Here is a 21455-nt window from a genome sequence, read left to right as displayed (position 1 = left end):
CCTCTGCTTCAGACTCTGCAGGCAAAATGGCTGTTGCATAAAATACTGCTTTCCCTTGAGAATAAACAGAGCCTGGCAGGTCCAAACTGATGGAACATGGAGAGACCAGGTGAGTGTCACAAACCCCCTAGGAATCACAGGGGATGGAGGCCCAAGCCCTCCACAACAGTTAGCCAGGAAAGGTGGAGGAGGTCATTCTTCCAAGGAAACAGCATTTCAAGGTGGGTTCCATTTCCAACTCAGGCTTCAGAAGCCCCTGTAGCCGGTCACGGCCTGGGTGTCTCGTGGTAGACTGGCATGGTGCTGCCGAACAATCCACCCCGAAACTCGGTGACGTAAGAATGCCCACAGATTCTGTGGGCCAGGAATTCGGACAGGGCACAGCGGGGATGGCTTGGGGCCTCAGCTGAGCTCAGATGATTTGAAAGGCTGGGACCTGGACGATTTCAGGCTGGAGGATCGCCTTCAAGATGACATCTTCACATGCATCCTCACCCCACACTGGGATGGCTGGAGCCTCTCCAGCATCGGGCCTCAGACAGTTGGCCTCCTTAGGTGGTCAGCTGGATTTCACCTCCAAATTCAAGATGTGGGTCCCTCCATCCCTGCTGGATAGAAGATGGCTGAGGAAGGATTCCCCAAACCAATGGCAAGAGCTGGGGTTCATGAGGATGGTGCCCTGGGAAGGGGGTGCTTCAGGAGACAGCTCAAAAACCATCATGATTTGGATCAACTCTCTTTTCAAATCCAAGTATTGAAAGGGGACTTGGACTACCTACCTCCATTTTGACCTCAAACTTTCTAATTAAGTTCTCCTTTCCAGCTTGTCTCTTAACTAGGGCAAAAGACCCTGCAGGCAATGTGTCACCTGATGGGAACTGAAACTATCCCCTCAAGCAAGAAGGACTGCGCAAAGCCAGCAAGACCGTGCCAGACTGACCCCAAGACAATGATGGGCTTGACCTTCACTGCTCATCTGCACGTACCCACAGACGTTTGTCCCACGTTTTCCTTATATAAACCTGAAAGTATTTTCAGCACTTTGGAGACAATCTTTGAGACGCTAGTCCTCTGTCTTCCCAGTGTTGGCCTCACTGAAATAAATTCCTTTCTTGTTTCTCTACCACTCATTTCTCTGCCTTTGGATTTGGTAAGCAGTGAGTGGCTGAACCTGGTCTGTTTGGGTCCCCCAGAGCCAGGTGCTCTCACACCCCTGTGTCCTGGCTACAGTACTTAAGAGGGAAGGTGGGGAATGCAGGAAATAACAAGCTCAGGGCACAAACGAAGAGTTTTTTACACTGTCCCTACCCCTCCATATTTGCTATGCCAGGTTGCCCAAAGCAAGGGACCAAAAGCACCTTCACCCTTCCCTTCAGCCCATTGCCAGGCAGGGACCGCCGGTCTGGGGAATCACCACCACCATATGGCCAGCAGAGGGCGGTGCAGCCCCATTCTGAGGCAGCAGAAGCTGAGCAGATGAGCAGGACTGACGCTCCCTGATGGAACTCAGGGCCATACTGAGGACCCTCCACACCCCTGGCTAAGGATGGGGTGCAGTCTAAATGCGGGACCTTCTAGCAATGCGAGCTTGAGGGGAGCAGGGGCTTGGTTGTGTTCAGGGCCGCATCTCCCAGAGCCTGGGATGCAGATGATGATCAATACATATTTGAATGTTGGTGTCTGCCTGCGTGTGTAGTTGTCTGATCTGAAAGTTTTCCTAGGTGTGTCAGATGTAAGTGTGTGTCTTATCATGTAGGTTTGCTCCTGGAGTATCTGTCCCGGGTGCTACCACTCACCCGGAAATGTCCTGCAGACATGCCTTTGCTCACTCCCTCTCCCGGGGAAGCCCCAGTGTCCCCAAGGCCAGAGAAGCCCCAGTCCAGGCCTCTGTGGACACCTCCAGACATAGCCCTCTCCTCTGCTTGGGCCCTGGCCGCCCCTGCCCATCGGGGGGGGGGGGACCTCATCACTTCATCCCAGTCTTCCTGGGGTGTCTTCATATCTCTCATTTAAATAATTAGAGTCCTCCTTGAAGGGAGTGCAGGACCTGAGATCATGGGAGGCTAGGACAGGTGTGGCAGGATGGGGCAGCAGGGGGCCCTCTGGGACACAGTGGGACTGAAGAGCAGAGGCCCTGTCACCGAGGGGCCCTGGGCCCACCACCACCATGGAGCTAAGCCCAGAGCCAGTGCACACGTGACTGAGTGAATGCTGTAAGTTATTATTATCCTCAATTTCCAGACAAGGAAACTGAGGTGAAGAGGGGACTGCATCTTGCCAAGGGTCCCCTAGTTATCTTTTTGTGGGGCTGGGGCTTAAACCTGGTCTGCTCCAGATGCAAATGACTCCACTGATACGAAATTCTAGAAAAAGCAAAAGTCATTCGTAGTGACAGCAGAATAGCGATGCCTGAGGCTGGGGGCTGCGGTGGGGTAGAGTTGATGACAGAAGATCAGAGATCATAAGGAAGGTTTTTGGGTGGAAATGTTCTATACTCAATTTAGGTGGTCGTTTGTGGTACATATATTTGTCAAAACTCACTGAACTATCCAATTAAAATGAGTGCACTGATCATTTGTAAATTATATTTCAATAAAGGTTTTTGGTCGTTGCTTTTTAAATCCGGGTCTTGTGACTCAGGTTTCAGGGCGCTCACCCCCACCACTCAGGAGACTTCCAGCGGTGGGGTCACTGGTACATATCCTTGTGGCCTGCAAGAATCATTCCCACACCCAGGGGCTGTCTGATCCCACCTGTGCGGGAGACAGGAGAGCAGGCAGGAGAGCCCACTGGGAGGCAGGGCCTTTAATCCCAATTCTGGCTGGAATGATGTACTCATCAATTGGCAAAAACCAAATGTAAAAATTGTACTCCACCTGGACCCACTCAGAACTGGGCCAGGCACTGTCACAGTTCGGGAGAGCTGACCTTGATTTATAAATCTGGGAACAGGAAAACTGCCCCATTTCCCTAGAAGCTGGGTCTCCATGACCCCACTCACTGCTGGGACAGGTCACTGTTCCAGAATCTGCCCTCCTTCTGAGTCTGCAGCCCAAGCCAGGATGATTTATAACACCCATTCCCCAAGCCATAAAGAGCTTAGAGTGAGACTTAAATTTAGTAAGATCCCTGGTGGCCTCTTCGAATTTGCATGTTGCTTCCCTAACCCGGCCCAGATTTCTCCCCCCACCCCCTATAAGGCAATTCTTGGAAAACCTGACACCAGTGCTAATTAAACTGGTTCTAAACGACAAGCATGCCAACAGTCAGATGAGAGGAGCCACACTTCAGGGCAGCAAACACAGCTGAAGTTTACACACTCCTTGGATGATAAAAGATCATCAAGGGATTTTCAGTGCCTTGGCATATCGTGTTCTTTTTAGCCTCATAATGATCCAGGCCAGCTCTGAGAGCAGGAAGGCTCTGGAACCAGAGTGCCAAGAGCTGCAATGAAGGGACGACAGTCCCTGTGGGTTGAAAGCGTACATTTCAACTTAAGGATGCTGACTGGCAGGATGGCCTCCCAATGACACAATCCTTCCTACAAGTTCCTGTCTTGCAGACATGGATGAACTTTGCCCAGATAAATCACACAAGCTATCACTCATTCCAGTAGTCTGTCCATGCATAAGTCTGGGGACGGCTTTTGCAGCAAATTTGTTTGCGGCTAACTAAAAGGGACCACGGGGCAGCATGCCCCCACCCCACTCTGAGGCCTGCTGCTCCTGCTGGCCTTCGGATTGCCGGTGAGACCCACCGTGGGGGATGCAGAGTATTAGTTAAATGGGTATCACAACAAGAATCTACATTGGAGTAGGGACGCACTGTGACGAGGAACGTAAGCATCAGGACCTCCCATGGTGTTCATCAGAGCATCACATCCGGGACCGAAGCGGCTCCCGCAGGGATAGACGCTGGGAGGCCTACAGCAGGCTCACTGGGATCAACACACTTAAGTGTGGCCAACCTCACACAACCCCCCCCCATCTGGGCCACAGGTAAACCTGCCTCAGACCCTGAACACAAAAGATTACATGCCCTCAGATCCAGGTCTCTGGAAGATGAACACCTGAGGCTCCCCCTTCCATCCTGTCCTGTTCCATTTGTTAATTTTCCTTCACCCCCATTCCTCACTCCCACCCTCCCCCCACCCCCACAGGCAACCCTCTACTGCACATCTGTACACACTTTTGCAAACGTTGGCTTGTTTCTTGTGCGCGTTATCTTCAGTGTCTGTAAATGATACCGTCACATCTACTTCTTACTTTCTTCACTCAGCCATCTTTAAAGTCCATGTTCGTGTGTTGTCTGTGGCTGGAGACCGCTCTGCAGTGCTCTGCGGTGGCTGTCAGCCGGGGACCTTCCCCTGACCACTCCCCCCGTGATGGACTGACTCATCTCCCCACCCCCACCACTGCTACCTCTCCCACCACAGTCACACTGCAGGAGCACCCTTACACGTGCCTGCTTGCGGACCCAGGCGATCATTTTGTTGGGAACATTTACCCAGACATGTACTTTCTGGACTATGGGGCATGCAGACATCATTTAATGAGCAGTGCCTGCTGGATCTCCATGACGGCCACAGCGACACTGCACCACGTGCCCACATCTCTGCCGACACTTGGCATTACCCATCTTTGCGCTTTGGCTGATCTGACGCTGATGGGTGCAAGGCACTCTCTAATTGTTGCTTTAGTTTTTGTTCCTCTGATGATTGAGTTCGAACAGCTCTCCACAGACTTGGTAGACTCAGGCGTCTGCTTCTATGAATTGCTCATTCTCTTTACCCATTTTTTTCTACGGGGGTTGTCTTTTTATTGTTCATTTGTAGGAGCTCCTTGAATATTCTTGGCAGTTAATCCTTTGCTGGTTTCAACCACTGCACACATCTTCTCTCAGCTCCCACACCTACAGTTAGGCCTCTTGCCAACCACGAAAACAAATGAAGCAGACTAAGAGATAACAGAAGGTGGGGAACGGAGAGGAAATGAAGTGGGAAGCAAACTGTCCAGGTGAGTTTAAAACGAGTAATATTAAAATGAGAAAAATAATGGAAGAAAATATTTACAGGACAAAACGAAAAACTTAACTGAGATTTACTTTTGTACCTGAAAGTACAAAATAAAAGCTGGAAACAAATCAGTAAAGCATAAAAAAGATGAACAAGTTAAAATCAAGGTTAAGGTAAAAACACTTTTTTAAAATGAGTATAGAAATGAAGCAGATCCAACACGTCTGTATTCTTTTTCCAATTTCAGGGGGAAAAGGGGAAAAACGCAGAAGCCAGAGAGAGAGAGATTAAAAGGACAAAGCATACGCACAAGCAGAAAGGAAGCGCCAAGAGCTAAGAGCAAGCACAGTATCAGCAGACACCACGCACACCTCACTGGACTTCAAAACGAAAAGAAGGGTAAGGAAAAAGCAAAGGCTAAAATAAGCCAGCTGAAGGCAGCCTGGCCAGTCCTCGGCCAACCCTGCCTGCAGGGCCCCTGGGGACCAGAGGTGAGGGCAGGAGGCAGGAAGCCTAAGCTACTCTTAGATTATATAGGTGTTTGTCCCATGAGTCTGGGGCCAGTGAGGAGCCTGGCCTGGACCTCCATATTCAGAGCCACTGTCAGGGCCACGGTCAGTGGACCAGCCCAGGGAGGAGCTGTGCCGAGACTTTGCCCAGCTCTGGAGATCCTGGGGCACCACCACTGGGCCCTCGCCACCACACTGACTCCCTCGTGAATGTTCCAGTCTCCCTGGCTTGCTCGCTGCCTTCCGTGGGGGCCGAGGCCACATATGCCCCGGGGCCAGGGAAAAGTGCCACACTGGGATCTCTTCTGCGAGCAGGGAGACAGCCTGTTTGAACAAGCTCATACCACCCAAGAGTGCACAAGGTGACAGCTCCGTGATTTACCACCCTGGCTTGCCAGAGGGAGCAATGGCCATGAGGACATGGGCACGAGCCTTGCTGTGCACACTCCAGCTACTCACCCCAAGTGGCCGGCTGTGTGTGAAACAGTTGGATTGGCTATTTCCAGGTTCAATGACAGAAAGATTAAACCGACAGGGAATCCAGAGTTCCACCATCCTGTTTCAGCACGAGTTGGAAGGCTGAGGAAAAATCCAGATGAGTCACTGGAGAGTGGAAAATATCTGATCTTATCTAAAGGTGAGGTAAGGGATGTGGGGGCTGAGTCCCGCTAACTTGAATCCTTCCAATTATGTAAAGGCAGGTAGTCTCCCAGCCGCAGAGTTCACTAGAAAGTCAGTTGCTTGGCAAGGCTGATGCACTCTGCCGGAGCTGTGCTGCGCGATGTTCCTGTCGCCAGAAGGCCCGTGGTCTGCGGGGCCCAAACCCGAGCGCTCGCGGCTTCTGGGATTTCATCAACCAGTTTTCATTTTAGTTTTGAATTAGTTTTTAATGGGGAGACTGATGTAGGATCGTTGGAATTTTATTTTTCCAAGGAAAACATTTCCAAAGTACCATCTAATTATCATCACCATTTTCCAAAAGAAAGAACATTAGCACCAGAAAAAAAACAAAAAACAAAAAACAACAACTAAAGGATTGACAGATTAACTTAAGCTTTCCAAAATGCTCACTACTGCATGTTCCTCACCTTAGAAGGGCAGTCAGGAAAACTGTGGTGCCCACCCGCCCCCTGCCCCACAGAACCCCATGAACTCACTGACCAGCCCACTGACACTCAGCCCTATGAAATGCAGCAGAGAACAGGCCAGAAGACCAGGGGACCCCAGACTGAGAGAAAGCAGCACCGGTCACAGGCAGTGCTGACGTGGGACCTCAGGAGACGAGCACAGAGCTGGGGCCCATGCATCCCTCCAAGTTCACAGCCAAAGGGAAACATTCAGCTGGGACGAGACAGGGCAGAATGTGAGCACGACCCACATTCACAAGGAAAGGGTCTTGCTGTGGGGAAGCCTCTTCTGGATGCCGCCCTGGCCTCCAACCGCCACCTTGGCCTCTGCGGTCCCTCCCACTGGGTGGTTCTCGTCTGCCTGTGCAGTCACGTGTCACCAGCAGACAGCCCGGGTGCCCAACCATTTGCTGACGGCCAGAGTGAGCGGCACTGGGCCAGGGCCCCTGTGACGGCACCAGCCCACCCTTGGGAGACCAGCTACAGGAAAGAGCTGCCAGCAAAGAAAGCTCCATCTCAGGCCTACAGGACACCACCCCTTCCACCGTGCTTCCAGCACGGGCTCCCCTCCACCCTCCCACCGGAGCACCTGGCTTCAAACGAAGGCACCGCCATGCTGTCTGAATTGCACTAAAAACACCCGACGAAAACCGACGAGGAGCCTGAGGGAACTGGTCCTGGCGGAGCTCCACAGGGACCGTCTCGGGTAGCCCGGCAATCCGGCCGCGCGGAACCAGGCCGGGACGCGGCTAGCTGACAAGGCTGTGTGCTTGCTCGCACGCAGGGAGGGGGCCTCCGCCAGGCCAGGACTCTGGGGCTGCAGCCTCTGATGGTGAAGGAACGGCTGCCCCGCAAGAGGTGGAGGCCCAGGGGCAGATATGCCGGGAGCCCGGCACTCGGGCAGAGATGACGCCGTGCTCCCTCCCGTCTGCGCACACCCCCTCGCCGGCACCATTTGTCTGCGCTCCCCTTTTGCAACTCCAGTCTCTCCGCAGAGGGTGTGGATCCTGTACCCTTTCCTCCTCCCACAGCAGCTTATCACGATCAGCCCTGGTTCTAAATTCAGACTTTATAAAAATAAGTGTTTCTGACCTCTCTACAGAAAGATCCCAATCAGAAACTGGCAAAAATTAGCACCTCTGTAGGACTTTATTTAAACAACATCCCCTGGTTTGCTCCCATGAGCTCCTGAGGGCGTATGGTCGTGCTGATCTTGTGATATGAGGCTTCCCGCGTCCACGGAGAAGCCAGAGCATCAGGTTTCTTAGCTAACATCAGACCCTCTTGCAGAAGAACTCACTGGACCATCTTAAAATACAGACCACAAGTACCACGGGCGGGAGGGAACACATTTACTTGAGGTACAAAGGTTTACTATTGTTAACAAGTTGTCACTATTATTTACATGTTTACAAAATGGAAATAAAAATGACATACACGTTTGGTGCCAAAAGTGGCACATCCAAACTAAGATCTGTACAAAAATAAAGTTTCAAGCCACGAGTTTTTGAAATAAAGGTCACTGAAACTGTAAGGGGAGAAACCCCGCATCGGGCATGTGCTAAATGCAAACGTCATCCCGGCGAAGCAGCCCTGGGGCAACGATGGAACCAGTGCCTGCTGGGAGGGCCGCCCTGGGTTCTCGCCAAACCCAAGCAAAGAAACAAAAAACAAATATACAAGTTATGTTCCTGAGCTACAGAAGCTTAGAGCCTCTAAACTGTTGTGAATTCCTGCGACAGAGGGTTCCCGCCAGGGTGTGAGCGGATGAGCTCACTAGTGCTCTGCTAGTGTCATACGCGAAGAGAAAGCTAAGCCCACTTGTGAGAGACAGAAATCCTTCCCTAACAAAGAACAGTGCACACGAGTCCTGTCTGCCGGCCACCTGCCACACACGGACAGGGTCATGACGCGGAGGGAAAACAGAAGCTGCTTGGTTGGAGCCCCTGTGCCCGCCAGCCATGCCCCTCAGAGATTCTGGCAGAAACTGCAGTGTGGTCTCATCCGTCCACAGACTCACGCTCATTCACACCCAGCAGCACAGCCGTGGCCCCGCCAAGGAAAGCAAGGGCGGCCCAGCACACCCCCCAAGCACCCCACACAGCGCTCCAGCCCGCCGTGGGCAGCTTCCCTCCCCGTGCCCCACGAAGCTGGGCCAGAACCGTGCACCTGCCGGAAGTGGCATGCTGGGTCAGCGGGGGCACTGCGTGAGTGCTGTGTGAGCAGAGAGCACGGCCCTGCCTACTCCCGCTCTGCCTAGGTGCAGCGCAGCGGGGTGCCCGCCCAGGCACGGATTCCCCCGGGATCCCAGCAAGGAACGCAGATGCCGAGGGGAGGGAAGGAAGGGGCTAACGAACGGGCTGCGGCCCACTTCAGAGCAGCAGAAGACTCCACGTGAGCTGAGGCCAGCTCGCCGCCCAGGGCTGGGGGGCCACAGCATGGAGGAGAGGGCGCCAAGACCCCTGCGGCGGCAGCCGAGCTCCGCTCACTGGTCCTGGACCTTGGCCCTTTTGGCTTTGAGGGACAGGTGCTGCAAGAGAAGAGAAACCATCATCATTAGGGGTCGCTCAGACTGAGAGATTGGAATCAACAGGACCCCCATATCAACAACCATGCCAGCGCTGCCCTCTGGTTCGCACATTCTCGGTACATGCCGTGCCCCTCAGAAAGCAGTGTGGAGGGGAAAAGCCCAAGGAACCAACAAAGGTGATGGCCTTCAGCAAGGCCCGGTAGCCCAGGGCCCAGCCTGCCATGGCCGACCTTGGTCACCCAGGGCTCTGGGAAGGTGTCAATGGGACACACTCTCCCTCTGCCACAGCCCCCAGGACAGCCACAGCCAAACCCCTGTGCTCAGGGGACTGGACTCGGGCTGGATGTCACCTCACGTTTCTATGAATTTCTTGCAAATGCTCAAGGAAAGGTACCCTCCCCATAGGAACAAGGAGATCCATCATTTCACCAAGCACCTCCACATGCAGGTACGTGTGCTCAGGGCCCTGGCCCTCAAGGACCTGCAAGCGCTCATGACGGAAGACACACAAGGAAAAGAACACCTCCTAGCGCCACCCTTTCCTTCCAGAAACATCACTCCCCACCAGTATAAAGAATACAAGATGCATAACATTATAATCACAGGCATCAGATAATAGGATTTAGGGATACAATTATACTTTACATTCTAAGATAAAGCCAGAAGTGCTGTCAATCCTAAAGCACGTGTTTAAGGCTGAGTATGTAAAAAGAAGCTTTCAATAAAGGACCTCTGTTCACCAACTGACGTATCCCTAGTCCCCCTCAATCATCATAAGCAAACAACCAAGAGATACCCTAACACACAGTGGGATCTTCACATGAGGAACTCCCAACCTGACTGCTGGTCCCCAACATGCTCAGTGCCCAACCAACACTCGCACACCCACATGGGCTGACACATGACAGCAAGGCCACTGCTGACGGGGAACCATGGGCCCTGAAAGAATGCGGTGTGCAGGAGACCTAACCCACCGTCCAGTACCTGTACCCGCTGATGGAGTGAATGGGACAGAGGTCTCAGTGAGCTGCAGGAAGTGCCTTTCTAACCACATGTGCTGGAGAAAGGACCAGGACAGGTTCTTGCAAAGGCCTTGGTTAAGAGGGTTCTTCCTAGATCCCAAGGACACCTCTGAGAAGCAGGACACAAAATTAAAGACTGGAAGGCAACTCTCTGAGCAGGCCACCCTGTTCCTGGGGGTCTTGTTGCATTTCCATCATTTCTCTCCTCCCTGCACTTTACCTGAGAGGACCCCTCCAGCTACTGTTAGACACTCCCAGCCCTCACTTGGGAATGGGGCTGATGTCATTGTGCCTGTGCACAGGACCATTTTTGGTGTTCGTTTCTGAGAAGAATGCAGAGTATAAACACAGCCGACTCTGGACCATTTCAGGCCTCCATACAGGGCGAGAGTGACACTCTGAAAACAAGAGCAATGGAAAGTCACCAAATGTGCCAGGAACAGAGCCAGGGACCCTCTGTGGATGGGGGGGAGGCCACGTGTTCAACAAAGGACCGTCTACCATACATGGGCTGCCAGCGGAGACCTGCAGGGCTCTTGGGGAAATCCATTCATTCCGGACAAGTTAACAGTACAACTACCCTTGGACTGATTAGGTTAAGAAGGGGCCAAGGTTCTTGGGGGGTTTGGGGGCCCTCGTCCATACAATGAAGCTGTGGCACCAGATGACTCGTAAGATCCAGGCATCTTTAAAAATATTCTGATCATAGGCAGTGATCAGAATGGATCAATGAACGGGACAAGAAGCATCTAAAGAGAAGAGACCAAAGCAGACATCTGCGATTGTCATTTTCTTCCAACTTCTGGGGCTACTTGCTCTAACTTGGTGGGCCTGAACTGTAGTTTTGAGATGAGAAGGGAAAATGACTCAGCTTCTAGGTTAATCCTGTTCTCTAAGGGTCTTAATGGATGTGAGACAACTTCGGGTTCACTCCCCCCTCAAATGCTCGCCTCCTCCAACTTGAACCACCAGCATTCCACTGAACTGTTCTCTGCTTCCAGCCAGCGGTTCTCCTCACTCCTCCTGGACTTCTGAAGTCTGCTGCTTCCCGCCTGAGAGGTTTTAGGGGAAAGACTCTCTCTCACTTGAGGTTCTTGTCGGCCCAACGCAGCACAGACAACACACTCTGAATGTGTCTTGGTGCCTGCCGCTCATCTGGTTTCTAGCGGAAGCATCTGTATGAGGATATGCGAAGAACTAGATAGGCTTGAAATAGTTTTCATTCGATCGGATACGATTTAAATACTTTAAAAAGGTTTTAAAAGGACAATTTCCCCTGACATTGGAGGGACGAGAAGAGCCTTCCATTTACGGGGTCACACTCAAATGTTTCCAGGAGTCGAGCAAGTGAAGCAAACAAGTGAAACAGGACTGCAGCACCTGGACCGCATCATTCACAGCGAGCAGCCGTTCCTCAGCCCCTGTTGATTGCTGCCAAGCAGTAATACCAGCCCAGCTCCGGCAGGTTTTCTTTCTTTCTTTTTTTAAAAAGATTTTATTTATTTATTTGAGAGAGAGAGAGAGAGAGAGAGAGAGAGAGAGAGACTAAGAGCAGGGGGAGGGGCAGAAGAACAAGCAGACTCCCCGCTGAGCAGGGAGCCCGACGCGGGACTCGATCCCAGGACCCTGAGATCAGGATCTGAGCCAAAGGCAGCCGCTTAATGAACGGAGCCAAACAGGTGCCCCTAGCACTGGCAGACGTACCATTTCTTTTAGGAGGAACCTGAAATCCGTATATACTCTGAAGTCTCCCAATTTTTAAATGCACTTGTTAATCTAAGTTTTGGGTTGAATACACTGCAGTCTGGTTACAGCCCTGATGAAGTAAGAGGTCTGGACTTTCCTTTCTGGGATAAACAGTGGTAAAACTGAACAAACTATCTGAAACCACTGTTTTCAGGCATTGGGCAACAAAGAGCACAGGCAGTAAAAAAAGAAAGAACTTATTCAGACTACAGAATGCAACCAGCAACGCAGCCGACTTCAATCTAACCATATCAACAACAGCATTAAGAGTGACTGCACTAAACACTCCAATTAAAAACATGACGCAGACCAAACAGAATGAGTCGATGGAAGTTTGTGAACCCTGACTTACCTGTTTTCATGCCAGCCTTCCAAATATAACCAGCACTCAATTACAGATCTTGTTAGAAGAATATATGGCCTTCCCCACCCTCCCAATGAACAGACGATTTTTGTGTGTGTGAAAATACAGAAAACAAAACTACGCATCTCCTCTACGAGGCTCACTACGCTGCTGGTCCCGCACGAGGGCCTGCCCCGGCAGCAGAGCACACACAGGAAAGCCAACGCCCAGCAGCACCACCGCCGTGCAAACCACCTTGAGTGTGAGCTTGCACACCAGTTTATGTTCTCTGTGGGGCAATCTTCATCAGACAGTATTTGTGCCACTCCTTGTGAACATGGTCCAAAGTGTGATGGAATTTCTTTTGAAGAAAGAGAAGCGGAGGGGGAAAGGAAGAGCCGAAAATACATTCTCTTTTTTGTCTTGTTAAGTTGGAGGGATGTATTTCTAAATGCACTTCACTATGAGCGAACAGTATAGTGCTTCCACCCAGTATGGGGTAGAGATATGGGAGTGGCCTTTCCACCCCACGCACTATTGGGGGGAACAAATTTAGGGCATGAAACTGGAGAATCGATGTGTACTTAAACATACAAAGAGGCAGCTAACAGGTGTTTTGAGGGATAGTCCCCATTCACCCCTACCGTTCCTTGTTGATAGAAGTGTGGAGCCAGCTCCAGCAGCCAAGCGGATTCGATAGCAGTCACGTCTCTCATGTAATACTTGGACGTCTGGATAACTTCGTTGTAGATAACCCTGAAAGCAGGAGAAAACAGGAATCTCCTAAACCTTACGGTGAGAACCCAGAACCGCAGCAAGCAGAGCAGGCGCGTTCCCCCCTTTCCAGGGACCTACTGTGTGCGCCAGGGGCTACACTAAACAAGGGCACCTCAGCCTCATGAGCTGAGTGGTGGGTGACAGTGTGTCCACTTTATAGGGGAGACTCAGTCTGACATGACTTCCAGAACATCTCACTGCTCAGCGCAGGACCCTTCCGGATTCCCAGTCTGCAGAACTCACAACAGAGCACTGACTTTATCAGAAAACGGAGAAAGGGAAGTGAAGTCTTGCCTGATTCTGAAAAGGGATGGAAATTAACTGTAAAGAGACACAAGGCAACGTTTTAGAGAGATGGAAATATTCTACATCTTACTTGGACTATGGGTTACCCGGTGTACACAGCTGTCAGTACGCTCACTGTACAAAAATTATACCACTACTCACAGGGGAAAAGGAGGGGCGGGGGCCGTGCCTGATGCTGAGGTAAGAGACACCAAAGAGCCAAGAAGAAAACTTCAAATCCCCAGATTTCCGAGTGCATGTATCAGACAGACATCAGCTTCTCCGAAGTGCTGACGCAGGGCTCGCCTAACAACTACAAACACCCGGCCACACCGCCACTGTGCGCTCCTGGAAGCCGGCAAATGACCAGCTGCTGAAGGTCGGGCCCAGGAAGAGGGAGAGGCCCTCTGCAGAGGCCGGAGGGGAAGCATGCTCCCTTTGCCACCCTAGGATGATGGGGCTGCTTCAGGACTGGCTCTCTTCAGCCACGCTCTCTTTGCCCTTCAGGGCTCCCTGGGAATGAAGCAGGAAAAAGAAGTCTCCCAAATTAAGCAACTCCCAAATTAGTCACCCCAAAGTCAGCAAACCCTTGGGAAAGACTCTAGAACCGAGGTTTGCTTCCCTTTTGCAGTCACCCTTCATGCTGATGGACATCGGGTGAGATTTCTAAACCCAGAACTGACTAACCAAGTCTCGTTCCGGCTAAGCAGCTTCTGGATCTGCACGGGTTACAGGATAAAGTCTAATTCCTTGGTCTCGGGGAAAGGGTGTCAAGCTTTACCACCCATCAGAACTACCTGGAGGGCTGCTGGACCGCACTCCCAGTTTCTGATTCAGTAGGGCTGGGTGTGGCCTGGACATCTGCATTTCTAACCGGCTTCCGGGTGATGCTGATGCTCGCCTGGAGACCGCACTTTGGAAACCACTACTCCAGGGCGCCAAAGACCTTACAGTGGGCCTTTCTGCCTGCTCATTCTTCTACCATTATCTCCCCTCCCCAGGCCCGCTCTCTCCTCTGCCTTCTCCACTGATCTGTGGGGAAGAACCAGTTGTTTTTAAATTTTCCAATCCACTGTGAGAGCAATATTTTTCTAAAACACAATACAAATGAATTACTAGAAAAATGAGCTTTTAAGAAGACATACAAAAGACAGGCTCCAATTTTTTATTATCAAATTGGGCAGGCAAAAACTTAACCTACTAAAGTGCTATTAAAAGGTCTAACTGGGGCACCTGGGTGGCACAGCGGTTAAGCGTCTGCCTTCGGCTCAGGGCGTGATCCCGGCGTTCTGGGATCGAGCCCCGCATCAGGCTCCTCCGCTAGGAGCCTGCTTCTTCCTCTCCCACTCCCCCTGCTTGTGTTCCCTCTCTCGCTGGCTGTCTCTATCTCTGTCAAATAAATAAATAAAAATCTTTAAAAAAAAAAAAAAAAAAGGTCTAACTGCCTCCTCTTGTGTGAATCTCTTCCTTCGCAGGCATGGTCCCAAACTCACTCCATCTCACAGACCGCCTGGGGGTAGCCTGGGCCCACCACACCAGTGACTCCCCACTTCCCAGACAGGAGGGTCCCTCACCTTCCCGTGGCTTCGCTTCTGCTCCTGCCTCAAGTGTGTATTCCCTTCACATCCTTTTCTGCCGGAAAACTCCTATCTGCAGGCCCCAGAGCAAATGTCACCTCCTCCACGAAGCCCACCCTGACTCTCCCTGGCACGTGAGGTGCCAACCTCAGTGCTTTACATCCCCCACACACACCAGGCCCTTCTCCTGAGCTGCTGGCATCTGTCTGACTTTGTGTCGCCATCAGGACTGTGACAGAACCCCAATCCACATCGCTGTGCCCAGTGTAGGGTTTAGCACCTAGTCTGTGCTGAAGATGAAAGCTTGCTGAGTACACGAGTGAGGAGAGGAATATCACCATTTGCGTAAGGAAATCTTTGATAAGAGCAGAACTTCTGTAGATGACTTAGCATAACAAAGTCAACAAACATGTATGGCAGGTGCCATGCCAGACCTGGGGACCCAGGGATGAACAAGAACCAGGCCCTGACTTCCGAGCGGTCACAAGGCTCAGAAGTAGGCGGTGGCTTACCAGCGAGGCGGCTTCTCTGCATAGAGGACCGAGGCAGGGTGGATATGTAATTCATGGTCGTCACGGATAGTCCTTGCAAACAGAAGAATTTTATCTGAAGTCAGTCTGAAATACTTCGAGTGGGACTCTCCCACAGATGTGTTTCATATTATATAAAAATGCACGGAGATGGTACTTCCCTCGAACAAACTATTCTCTCCATCTTCTCTAGTGCCCTGGTTGACCCCTCGCCCACTGCCACCCGAGAAGTCAAGAACAAGTCATACAAAAAACAGCATGTGGCTATTCAGGAAAAACATGGAAAATATACTGCTCTGCCCATGTTCATGTTTATCTTCCGTATATTCTCTCTCAAAACAATTTTCTTAGGGACAGAAATAATACATATAGTTACCTGTATAAACTTTTCTATTAAACAAAGTTAAATAATAAATATAAAGGCTATGGGGGACATAGTAATGGGGAAAAAGAAAACTCAGTATTGGACTATCCATTTGTCTGAGATAATATTTCAAATTTCAACTCAGATTTGATTCAATTTAATTCAAAAAATAATTACCGAGCACACAAATATCGGTAAGGTCAGATCACAAGACAGCATCAACAGATTGGGAGGCTGCTGCCCAAGCCCTAATTATGGGGTGTTTCTGTGGGGTCCAGGGGCCTGTGTGTCAGGGAAGCGCTTCGAGCACCATGACTGAGCTCATCTCCAGCTCTGTGATAACATCAGCACCCCAGGGTCCTGGCTGTGCTACCAGGTGGCCTGAGCTGATCGACTCAACTTCTGCCTCAAAGGGACTGACTGACCATGAAGCTGACTTCCCCTCAGAAAACAGGAATGTCGTATTCTCTGAGCGGAAAAGGCTAATGACAACATCACATATGAAGGAAATGCGAAGAAGAGCTGGGGAGGAAGCTTTGGGATGGCTCCCGTATGAGAGAACAGATGCACTTTTAGACAGGCTGGGGTGACGCTCTGGGCCAGAATGAGCCGAGGTCCTGAGGTTATTAGGAGGGCATTCGTGACCAGTGATCTTCTGCCCAGGAAGTGGAACTGGAAGAAACGGGCTGTGGTCTGTGGCAGGAGGCACATCCAGCGCATGAAGAAACACTTGCCAACATCCAAAGACAGCAACTATGGCCACAACGTCCCACAGGTCTCTAGAAACAATGAACTGCCGACGGCCAGGGCTGTTTCTCCAGGAAAGATCATCTCTAACAGTCCTTTCTGTTAGTTCTGTTATTCTGTTATTAGAATGGAAATATTTCCAGCCTCCAGGCTTGTAATTACCATCCTTCCACAACACACAGATAAGCTGAATATTTGAGAATCATTTCCATCAAGTAAAGATACTATGCTGAAAGCTACGTAGTTAACCTCAACTCATCTTTGGAAGGAGGCAGGAGATAAAGAAAACCTATTTAACTTAATGTCTGTACTTCCCCGGCAAACCAGCTTTCTATGGGGTTTGGATCATTTTTAAGATTTCTCCTCTTAACAAATGACTCCACAAAGTATCGTGTTACCTATAAGCTCCGGTAGAATGAAACCTTGCTGCATTTGCAAAGAATCCCGAAACAATGCACCTCAGGACTGGATCTGGATCACCTGCACAAGGCAGCAAACAGAGTGATAGGTAAGTCCCTTGCCTGCCCTATGCTCTGCATGCTCAGGCCTGTGATGCGAGGCCCCAGCCCAGGCTGCTTTGAGCCGCCTCGCAAACCTCCCCTGAACCAGCCCCAGCCCCATGCCTTCCAGTGGGGACACCTGCCCTGGCACCATCTACGGCCGTTGAAGGAACCATGCTAGACTGTTTCTTTCACTTGGGATACTCCAACTCCACCAGGCCACAGGGTGATAGGAGCAAGGCCGGGCACCAGAACCCAAGAGAGCACACCACAGGCTGGCCAATGACCCCCAAAACTCCTTTTTAGGAGAAAATCTTAATGTTTCTTCCGTAAGACACAACATTACGTTATTTCTGTAGTTATAAGCTACAGCATGTAATTCTTCACAATTTTTCAACTATCCCGTTTTAACTGGTGTCTGTATTGCTACAGTAAACATCTTCCAAGGATAGAGCCCAACCATTTATTAGATGACTTCCACAGGATATATTCCAAGTGATTATGCAAAGAATAATGTCATGTATGTGGCTTATGACACATCACATTTCATCAAGTCTAAGACTCACTCTTTTCCCCCCTTTAACTCAATGAAATCAGGGCTGCATTTTTTAATTACAACTGGCAGTACTTTCTTCTTAGTGGTACATAAAATAGCGGTGTGCCTTACAAATGATGGCATCTTAGATCCAATGAAATACAGAACGTTGGTAAATAAGTTCCCAAAAGGCGGTATCATTTACAAAGCCATCAACAGAGCATGAGAATGTCAGTTTCACCGCATTCTTACTGGCAATGTTTTGGCAAAAAGGTACCCCTTCTTTTATTATACATTTATGAATTAACTATCTGTATTTCTTCTTTTGTGAGTTTTCTGTTCCTTTGTCCACATATCAACTTGGAAACTAGTATTTTTTCCTAAGCATGTTAAATGAACTCATTCTATGATAAAGTTTTTAATTTTTCATCTCTTATGTCTGCTAAAAATATTTTTACTATTTGCTTTTTAACACCTAGAAATTTTAAATTTGTACATAATTTATTGTTTCCATGATTTTCTCTATTGTTTCTCAGCAAAGAACTGATAAATCTCAAATCTACATTTCTAACCATAATCTGATCCAAGATTCAGTCTCTTCTCTCTAATTGCTACTCAAAAGAAACTTCTACGTAGAACATACATTCTTATTAGGGGGACATGGCTTCCAAAGGGATGAAAATTGGTTCTTCAGGGCAGGGAAGGGGGGATATCTTAGATACTGCAATGGCTGTGGCTCACCAAGGCTCAACCCTGCCTTACAAAATCGTATTTTCCTTCATATTTAATTTCTCTCGTTAAGTTAGGAAGAACTTAAATTTAATGTCACTTTTCTCCTGAGCAAGAGGTTGATAATGAAAAACAGGTTAAGAAACACAGATGGAGAAGGAAGGTTGTCATCCGTCTGTTACGTGACACGCACTAGATCAGCTTCTCCCCAATTAGCTGCCTCTGGAAGGTTCCCGTTTCTATCAATGACACCAACTTTACCCAATCAACCCGGTTTCAACTCTCCCGTCTCCCGTAAGCTTCTTCATTCATCAATATTCTGAGCATCTAATATGGCCCTCACCCCAAGCCCGTCTCCACAGCCTCCCTGCCCCATGCCTGCTAGTGCAACCAGGCTGCTGGACTGGACCTGGCCACTCCTCGAAGCCTGCTGTGTAACCTCCCAGGCCCTGCCCCGCTGGAGTCCTTCCTCCCTGTGCTCCTATTATATCTGCCACCTCTGTTTGCCTCGGGTACTGACGGGTCTACTCCTCTAACTTCGAAGAGAACTGAAAACCTCCCACTGTAGCACTCTGTCTACCTGCATCAATCTCTCCCTTCACTTCACTGTTTTCTGAGAGTCAGAATGTCTTGGCCATTTTGTAATCACTTGCTGTTAGGGTAGAGGCAAAAATAAGGCTGAAACAGCAGGAACGAAACTGCCCGAGTTCGAGTTCTGATCCCAGCACACACTCCGTGTGTGACGTTCAGCAAGTTTCTCTTTGCCTCTTCGCCCACTGATCTCATCTATAAACAGGGACACGAGCAGCATACATTCACTGGATCGGCGTGAGCATTAAATGAACTCACATGTGGAAACACTCGGCACACCGCCGGCCTGCTCCCAGCACTCACGGAATGCTAGCAGGTACTCACGGTGCCGAGGGCAGCAGGGCGCCTGGTGCGTGGCTGGCACTCACTGGGCAATGGCCGAGTGAATGAGCAGAAGAGCCACCCCCTCAAAAGCACTGGTTATGAGCCACACAGATCCGGCTCAGCTGAACCAGCTGTGTTGTCCTCAACTCTACTGAATTTCTCCCTAGGGCTTTAGGACTCATGGATAGTATTACCCACACCTCACAGGGTGGGTGATTAAGTGAGGGAATATTTGTAGAACCCCCTGTTATGGTGTAAGAGTGTGTCCTCAATTAATGGTAGTCACAGTCACTGCCAGGAGCCAGAGACCGCGTCCGATGCAGCACTCATGTCTTAGCCTAGGGACTGCTGAGGCTCCACGCATGGGCTTGCAGAGTAATGCCTGCATTTGAACATAAAATGTAATTTATATAGAATAGCCCTAAATACTGTCCACTTAAAAGCAACTTTTCTTGCAAAGCCTACATGGGGAAATTAACTACGTAACATGCGATGATGTGAATGCTAATGATCCCGAAGTCTTGTCAGGGCTTGTCGTTTTTTGTTTTTTCTTCACTAAGAATAGCTCTCAGAAATACAAACGGACCTCCCTGGAAAAAACATGATACTTTTACACGCTCAGCTTTTCACCGACACGGGCAATTCCGTGTGAGCCCGGGGGAGATAAGGAGCACGCCGTGCCGCCTCGCACCAGCCTCGCACCAGCCTCGCACCAGCCTCGCACGGACCGTCTGGGAAGACAAGTGAACAGCACGAACGGGGCGTCGCTGGGTGTGGGGGTTTGCTCTTACCTTCGCTAGATTTCTTGGGCACTTGAAACTTGACAAGAAGCTTCTTCAACTGCTCTCGCACTGTCGCCGCTCTGACAAGACCCTTGTAATTCAGGAAATGTTCCTGACACCACTGCGAGTTTTTATTGTGCTACAGGGCAACCAGACAGAGGGGGAGTGAGAGAAAGGCGACAGGTTCTGGACCACGGCTACACCGCGAGGCGCACTGTTTCCTCCTCCCTCGCTTGCTTACTCAGTGGGACAAGATCTTCCTGTCCTAATGGGCCCCTTTCCGCCCCCTCTCCCTAAACAGATGCTGACCACCACGTGCTTCCACCTCGTTCCCTGTGCCAAAGGGCAAAGGAGCACTAACTGACAAGCAGTTATTTTCAATCTGAAACACCCACCCGAGTGGCGAGTTATCAGAAAGAACCACTTCCCTATGGGTCTTTGTACATCAACTTTCTTTGAGTCCATCATTCCAGAAGACTACAGGCAAGCAAGGACACTTGCCAATTTAGAAATAATTTGCAAATTACTATTATTTATCCCCAACATATGATTTTTCTATCAACAGCACTTAATTTTATTCTACATTCTTAAGTAGGACCATTATGTCAGGTTAAATTACTGCTGTGGGGATGTACTTCTGCAATTCTACTCTAAGCCAGAAAGGAAAGCGTTTTAAATAAGAAAATGTCATCCACAGAAGATTTTCCAAGACGGCGACTATACACGAATGCGGTGTAGACGTGCACCCGCCTTCCGCCGGCAGAGCAAGCTTCAGGGTGTGGACGGCACTCTGCGCTCACACAAATAAATTTTAACTGCCGTAGCTCATAATTCATGATGTCAGTAAGAGAGCAGGCTTTTCTGAGGACTGTTCACTAACTGAATAATCTCCCTTAGATCTCGGGTGAAACAAAAATTTAGTATTTCTTCTCTTCTGAGAGAGTATTTCAGAAACAAATACAAGATACTGAAAATCTGACATATCTAATTTCCCCCTCCCACCCTTTCCTTTACATAAGAGGTTTCTTACAGTTTTCATCATCTTTAGAGCTCTCTTTTCAGCAATTTTTAGTGAGAATTTTAAGCTGTGTTATTTGCTTAGTTTTATAAAACGTTGAGACTATTACAGGAAAACACAATAAAAATTAACACTGCCTATGGCTAAACAGGGTAGGGCATGTGACTAGACCGAGTCCTCCCCACACGTCCCTCTCACGGCCAGGCCCCACTGGAGGAGTGGCGGCTGACACAGTCTCAAACTCACAGAGACCGCTTTGAAGATTCAACTCAACACCACACACTCTTGGCCTCACTTATTTGGCAGAAAATAGAACAGGACTTGCTATTCAGATGTCTGCTAGTGCCGGCCGGCAGCACCGGTGGGTGTGAGACGGTTGCGGGGCGGGGGGGGGGGGGGGGGGGG

The 21455-nt window shown here is 50.0% G+C and overlaps 1 protein-coding gene across 1 annotated transcript in view; it reads right to left on the bottom strand.

The window, feature by feature from the left end:
- Window positions 1–7988: 7988 nt before the first annotated feature.
- DHX35 (DEAH-box helicase 35) overlaps window positions 7989–21455 on the bottom strand; it is a 63669-nt gene continuing 50202 nt past the window's right edge. Inside the window, exons 18-22 of the mRNA XM_040638309.1 lie at window positions 20042–20171; window positions 16970–17051; window positions 15443–15514; window positions 12936–13047; window positions 7989–9180 (exon numbers count right to left, since the gene is read on the bottom strand). Coding sequence (XP_040494243.1) covers window positions 9136–9180; window positions 12936–13047; window positions 15443–15514; window positions 16970–17051; window positions 20042–20171 — 441 coding nt within the window. The 3' untranslated portion in view covers window positions 7989–9135. The remainder of the gene's footprint in view (window positions 9181–12935; window positions 13048–15442; window positions 15515–16969; window positions 17052–20041; window positions 20172–21455) is intronic.

This window comes from Ursus maritimus, unplaced genomic scaffold, assembly GCF_017311325.1.
Source record: "Ursus maritimus isolate PB19 unplaced genomic scaffold, ASM1731132v1 scaffold_22, whole genome shotgun sequence".
In the NCBI taxonomy this organism is placed as follows: Eukaryota; Metazoa; Chordata; class Mammalia; order Carnivora; family Ursidae; genus Ursus; species Ursus maritimus.
Note: the sequence above shows the minus strand (reverse complement) of the source record. Positions and strands in the feature narration are given on the sequence as shown.